Raw genomic sequence first — 7,177 nt, forward strand, 5'->3', positions numbered from 1 at the left:
TGTGTTCCTATTGTAAAATAGGTTCGCTTTTGTAAAAATGTCAACATTTTCTATAATTTTGCTTTTTTTTTTTGTATGTGTTGTTGTTATCTTGACAAAAATGATAGCAGTCAGAAGCACTCAGAGGCCGAGATTGCCCTCACCCCTGCTTTATAGTGAGACCTCTTAAGTCATTACCTGCCAAGTTAAGGACTTCCATGTCGGTCATTAATGCTTAACTCATTTCTTGATCACAGACTATGTATCTACTTAGATGGGGTTAAAGTAAATACACTGCTTTAATATACTAGAAATGCTTTCCATTGTTCAGCGAATGCATCCTGGCTTTGGCTTTGCTGCCTTCCACAAGGAAGATAGATGATATACAGTATAAACTTTTTGATGTGTGCAGCTGAGAACATTCTTCAAGCAGGACATTGTGTAATATTTTCCAAGTAAAGACGAATAATCATTTCTGAATTTTAACATTTTTATTTAAAACATTTTATACTGTTCTACAGGATAGATATTAATAATAGCTTTCCCTCATGCGTCTGAAAGAGCCAATAGTGGAGTTCATGCCACCCCAGTCGCTGCATCTCCTGTATTCCCCTGGCCTCATGAAGTACTGTCTGCCCCTGTAGTTAGGCTGTTCATAGAAGGTCCAGTAGCCTTCCATCACGTTGCAGGAGTTGATGTCATGGTACCGGAAGCGGTCGTAGACATTAGGGCAGTCGTCCATGAATTCCATCATCTGGCCTCCAAAGTCGGGTCTCTCGTAGATTCTCATTCTGTAGCTTCCTTTGTACTAAATTGTAAAGAAAATATATAGAATTAGTGGTTTTACTTCGATATTATTTTTAATATATAACATCAGATAGCACTGTAACTTACATGAGGAAACATACGGCAAGACCTAATGCAGTCGTTGAACCCCATCCAGCGCTGGTAGTCTGGATATTCTCCCCTGTTCAGGGTGTACTGGTAGCCCATGTAGTTTGGCTTTTCATAGAGCACCCAGTATCCGCTGTCCACTCGGATGGAGTTGCAGTGGTTGAAGTAGGAATGCAGGTCAGCACAGTCACTGCTGCATTCATAGTGGCGCCCCTGGAAGTTCCTGTCTTCGTAGAAGATGATCTGAAAAGTTGAAAAGAAAATACGTAAGGATAGAATTGCCTCAATTGATCAAATGTGTTGTAATTGTGTATTGCACAATCAGATAACACAATCAATGTACATTTCTTTAAAGATGTGTTTCTATTACATCTTATAATTCTGTCTAACTTTAATAAATTGAATCCTGTTTGGGTAAAGCATTAGAAAGGAGGCTTTTTCAGTAAACAGGGATGAAACATGGAAATTGATACCAGTTTTCAATTATAGCATCCAAGGATGATTTAGACCAGGCCATGAACTTGAGACCCTGAGTCCCAGAGATATACAGTAACTGACTGGTAAGCAATGATGACTTTTATTTATTTATTTATGTATTTATTATTACAGATTCACGTCCCTTCTTGGATCCACAGTAATCTGCTTGAGTTTACCTTTCCCATGATGGTGGTTCAGGTGTTGCTCAGCAATTCAACTGGTGTCTGTCACTTCCCTTTTATATGTTTGGCTGAAAGCCACACGCTTTGTTATGTTAATCAGTACAGTACCTTTGTTACAACACGCTGAAGCGTTCCTTTAAACAATGCAGAGCTCGACGCATGCAGTTTGTAGAGCTGCTTTTCCAGACAAAAGACTAGACTGGCTATACTGTAATTCTTCATAAACTCCATATCAGCAATATTTTTCCAGGTCTTCTTTATACACTTCAGAATTCCATGCAGGTAGTTTGTTAGGCTGTTTTTCAAACATCAGACAGAAGATATGTATAAAGAAGATGGTGCAGCAGAGTCAGCAATGAGTGTTTCATGATAAACATTGCGTCTGTTAAAAAATTACCTTATTGTGGTGTTTTAGTGCATTTCTGGCAAAAACATAGAACAGAAAGTTCTGATGTACAACAGTACCACTAGTGCAGAGCTGAATAGGGAGAATTGTGCTTTTCTTTAGGCAATCATTTCCATGTGGAAACAAAGCTGTCATTGTTGGCTTACATGGTTTAAAGTATTGTATTTAAATACACTTTCAATAATATAAGAGTGTATAAAATCTCATGCCGATTGGAAAAAATGCAAATATTGCAATGCTTGTATATTTAAGGCAGTCAGTGATGGACTAAGTGAAGTGATTCTTTGTAAGTGTGCAGTATATTGTTTCTGCTTCTGGTAAGACAGCAGTGATTGCTTGTGTATATGTTATGCATTGGAGTGGTTTAGGATGTTCCCACTGGTGACATCAATGTTTTCAGGTGTTTTAATAGTGTGCTGTTAGTACAGATAACTAATGGAAAAGTTCCTTTATGTAAAAGCAGAAACAGTTTAAGGAAATGCACATTTGCTTTTATCATGAGGGAGACAATACTTATGTGCACCATACACCTTAAAGCAAACTGATATTTGTAGGTAGAATTATTTGTATATGTATATAATTATTTAAACAGCCCAAATAGGCCTATCCTTAAAACCCATAGTCACTTTAATTCTAGGGGAAAAGATAAAAAAAATCTCAGCACATTATGACATGCATCATCACCATTAAAAAGGAAGTTACCACAAGCTTCATCCTTGTACCAGTGCCATAGCTTCATGAAAACCAGAAAAACACTGCGCAAGAAATAACCTTTGATCAGGCATCAGTTATACCAGCTGCGCCAGGATCAATGCAGTCAACAATGAACACGGGAATTCCCATGTAATAAAGAAACATACCCCTAAAAATGACAGCTGTAACTCTTTTAGGAATGCTGGTGGTACTGCACGTGAAACTGTTTAATATAGGGTGACGGATGTCCTGCTGCAATGGACACACCGAGAATAGACAGATCACCAACAGCAGCCCAAGCACCAACTTTAATATCGAAGTTAAAGCAGAGGGTTCTAATAAACATACTAGGGAGGTTCTCCTATGCGGACTGTCAGAAATGTTTTGTATTACATTGTGATCAACATAAGTTATAATGACATGGAAAAAATGTGTCATAGATCTACATGATAGACCAGCATTTATTATTTGTTTAAATTAGGGATACAAAAAATAGCTTTCTGCTACTGTGTATAAACCAGACCCAATCAGTTAGCTGCAATAAGACAGCGAGAAGACAATTTATCTAAATTGTACTGGAGTTTTATTAAACAGCTTTATTGCTAATGTGGAAATTATTTTTTTTATTTTCTCAACAGAGTTGGCAAAGTGTGTGAAGAGTTGTTTTGCTAAGAAAATATTTGAACAATAGTATTTCACAAGGGATGTGATAAGAATGTGAATAGGATTGCCTTGTACTTAATACATGTGCTGCTGTGGTTGCTAGGAAGTCAGGCATTCTACAGTACATATATTATAAAAAATGTAACCATCCTCTTGTATTCATATTTAGAATACACAATGCTCCGATTCCAGTCTACACTATACTTCAATTGGATGGCACATCCAGTGTTTGTAATGTGTATGTACTGATTTAAGGTTTTGTCTTTCGCATTGCAGGTCTCTTGTTTTCACAAGAGTATTGGAATGACAGCAATCGAAAGCAGCGGGCCAGTACTTTTTTCATACTTGTCCTCAGATCGTATGAGGAAGTTGTCATTGGAGGTGGGCGGGGCTAAAACAGAAACGCATTTCTGGAACTAACTTTCACTTGTAAAACGAACAGAAAATGCTTTAATGCTTAAAGCTTTAAATTTGTATTGTGCAAGATTTCATGCTATTATTAGTTATTTAAGGATTTCAATTGTTAATTGTGATGGGGGTCCATGAATTCCATCATTAGACCTCGAAAGTCAGATCTCTCATAGATTCTCTTCTGTACACATTTTTCAAAAATAAATAATATTAATTAGCTATTTCCAAATGAACATATAATATATTTTAGGAAGGGTTAGGCTACAAATTAGTTAGAAAATATACGGCAAGACCTAATGCTGTCGTTGTACCCCATCCAGCGCTGGTAGTCTGGATATTCACCCCTCTTCAGGGTGTACTGGTAGCCCATGTAGTTTGTTATTTTCATAGAGCACCCAGTATCCGCTGTTAATTAGAACCTGGAGTAAACTCTTTGAAAATATAGCCCAATCATTTTTTAAGCAGTTGCAAGTGAAACTGGCAAAACAACGTGTTTGTGTGTCAGTGCTTTGGGAGTCGTGTTGTAAACACATTTTTTATTTCAAATGGAGTATCCTCAAATGAATTAAATAATCTATGTGTACGTGTAGTCAGCCAATAGTTTTGTCAGTCACTTAACTTCTGGACACAATTTAAAAAATTCTAGAATATACAGGCAGTGCTCTGCTACAGACTCATTTCTTGGTCACAATGTCATGGGGTTAAGATACAGTAGCTTAAAATTACAAGCTGTAAGTTTTATTACAATAACTATGTGTGATCTGTGCAGCTGAAAACTTTAATTCTTCAAGAAGCAAATTGTGTAATTTTTTTTAAAGCAAAGACAAAGAATCATTTCAGAATTTTAACATTTTTATTTTAAATGTTTCTACTGTTCCATATAATACAATACTAATAATAGCTTTCCCTCATGCGTCTGAAAGAGCCAATAGTGGAGTTCATGCCACCCCAGTCGCTGCATCTCCTGTATTCCCCTGGCCTCATGAAGTACTGTCTGCCCCTGTAGTTAGGCTGTTCATAGAAGGTCCAGTAGCCTTCCATCACGTTGCAGGAGTTGATGTCATGGTACCGGAAGCGGTCGTAGACATTAGGGCAGTCGTCCATGAATTCCATCATCTGGCCTCCAAAGTCGGGTCTCTCATAGATTCTCATTCTGTAGTTTCCTGTGTACTAAATTGTAAAGAAATAATATATAGAATTAGAGGTTTTACTTCAGTACTATTTTTAATATATAACATGAGATATCAGACTGTAACTTACATGAGGAAACATACGGCAAGACCTAATGCAGTCGTTGAACCCCATCCAGCGCTGGTAGTCTGGATATTCTCCCCTGTTCAGGGTGTACTGGTAGCCCATGTAGTTTGGCTTTTCATAGAGCACCCAGTATCCGCTGTCCACTCGGATGGAGTTGCAGTGGTTGAAGTAGGAATGCAGGTCAGCACAGTCGCTGCTGCACTCATAGTGGCGCCCTTGGAAGTTCCTGTCTTCGTAGAAGATGATCTGAAAAGTTGCAAAGAAAGTGAATTCCGTAAGTGTGCATAAACTGTAGTGTTCATCATATATAACTATGGAGTAAAAATGTAATCTTAGTAGAATGTTTTTGATCTCTTACTAAGCAAACAGGTTGTATTGAGAAAGTTTGTGTGGCAGTTACCCAATTCAAGCTACTGATGGCTAAAGACTGCAGAGGTAATAATCTTAAATTTTTTTTTCCAATAACAGAATGGCTTTTGCTGTTGCATAACTCTGGGGTGCACAAAGTTTGAACCTTCGAAAGCCTGTTTGTTTCAGCTTCTCTTTGTTATTACAGTTTACACTGCCTTGTTATTTTTTAAACAGATTTTAAGATTGCAGAGATCCAGAGAATACTATTTGGGCTTACCTTTCCCATGTTTAAGGTTGAAGAGGTGCAGTGGCAGTCCACAACACAATTATCTGTAACTTCCACTCGTCAGTGCCTTCCCTTTTATACCACAGCTTCATTATGTCCCAGCATAGTTTTTTTTTGTCAACTAACCCTATACCTTTGTGTCACTGAAATGCATCTTTATGCAATCTAGAACTTAAACGCATGCTGTTTGTGGGACTGCTTTTTAAACATGGGACAATAGACTTTCTCTGCCAGTTCACATCACTGCTGATTTAGCACTGTCGTCCAGCTGGAAAATGCCTATGCAGGACATATACATTTCAGACAGAATGGCTGCAGTTCACACCCAGGTTAAATGTCCAGTATAAATGAAAGGAGATTGTTTAGAAATATATATTTTTACTGTTACATTTTTTTCTATTCCTTTTTGTCTTTGCACTGGTTTCAGAATAGAGCCCTGAATGTTACAGAACACATGTGAAGTGAGCTGTGTAAAACGCCAGACACAGTCAAAGCAAAAGTCAAAGCAGCGTCAGTATTATCAGTTAATCAACAATTCTGTGTTTAAGCAGTTAAGATTTTGATCCAAATGTCAAGAGCAAGCAGTTTTCTAATTGGCCCACAGTAGGAATCAGTTTAATGTCTCAGCTCTCATCATGCTGAAAACAAATTGCTGCTGTTTCTAACCCATAAATCCACACAGCGTTTTATCAAAAGACGTATGCCATGAATTTGAAATGTTATATGTGCTACGCGGTATATGACTTCTTTACTCCCCCATTTGTAATGACAATGAGATCTAGGTATTTTTGCACAAAGGTAAAGACACATTTATTTTTGGTCCACAAACTAGACTCTTCTCCCAGTCTCTGGGACTTTCATTTGTGTTGGAAAGCTTTAACAAAATATTGCATGCAATTGAACACATGCTTCCTCTAGTAGTAATACACAGTCTTACAAGATACACAATGAAGGGGGCAGTTGAATAATAGAGGATTAATAAGGTACACATATGGATGCTTTTCTGTAACAGTGGTCTAGATAGATAGATAGATAGATAGATAGATAGATAGATAGATAGATTTTGAATTATTATAGAATCAGCCTGAATTTAATTAATTAATGAATAATATAATAAACTGCTGGGTTCACAGACCCTGATTAAAACTAATCTTTGTAATAAAGACAAAATAGCAGTCGACCCTTTACATCTGATATTTTCAACTGTCATTTTATAAAACTTCTCATGAGTGAGAGGAGTCTCAGTGTATGCAAGCCGAGTCGCCGCCAGTTGAGAATGACTTGATGCATCATGAAAGCCTCAAGCCTCATGTTTCCTAATGTGCTGCCAATCTTCCTACGATACAGGCAGCAGTATAATAATGTATATCTGAGACAGCACGTCAAGCCTATAGACGGCTGCACAGCATGGACTCATTGCCATTTGCATGCCAGATTAGGGCCCAATTCAATTAAAGAATTGTGGGAAAATGTAAATTGGCACAATAAACAAAGCAAACATAGAAATGGAACATGGATTATTTGTGTATATTCCTAAAGTCCCTTTTCTTTGTGAAAACAAATTAAATGTATTTTTAC

At 37.4% G+C, this 7,177-nt stretch overlaps 2 protein-coding genes across 2 annotated transcripts; both read right to left on the reverse strand.

Annotated features, from left to right (window-relative positions):
- Nucleotides 1-508: 508 nt before the first annotated feature.
- LOC121325851 (gamma-crystallin S-1-like) lies at nucleotides 509-1,535 on the reverse strand. The gene is made up of 3 exons (XM_041268940.1): nucleotides 1,527-1,535; nucleotides 874-1,155; nucleotides 509-787 (listed from the first exon to the last, which is right to left on the reverse strand). The coding sequence occupies exons 1-3, from the start codon at nucleotides 1,533-1,535 to the stop codon at nucleotides 509-511; spliced, it is 570 nt and encodes a 189-aa protein (XP_041124874.1).
- A 3,061-nt stretch (nucleotides 1,536-4,596) lies between these two features.
- Nucleotides 4,597-5,622, reverse strand: LOC121325409 (gamma-crystallin S-1-like). The gene is made up of 3 exons (XM_041267862.1): nucleotides 5,591-5,622; nucleotides 4,966-5,208; nucleotides 4,597-4,875 (listed from the first exon to the last, which is right to left on the reverse strand). Exons 1-3 carry the CDS (start codon nucleotides 5,597-5,599, stop codon nucleotides 4,597-4,599), a joined length of 531 nt encoding a protein of 176 aa, XP_041123796.1. The 5' UTR covers nucleotides 5,600-5,622.
- Nucleotides 5,623-7,177: the final 1,555 nt, after the last annotated feature.

Source organism: Polyodon spathula, chromosome 13 (genome assembly GCF_017654505.1).
Source record: "Polyodon spathula isolate WHYD16114869_AA chromosome 13, ASM1765450v1, whole genome shotgun sequence".
NCBI classification, from domain to species: Eukaryota; Metazoa; Chordata; class Actinopteri; order Acipenseriformes; family Polyodontidae; genus Polyodon; species Polyodon spathula.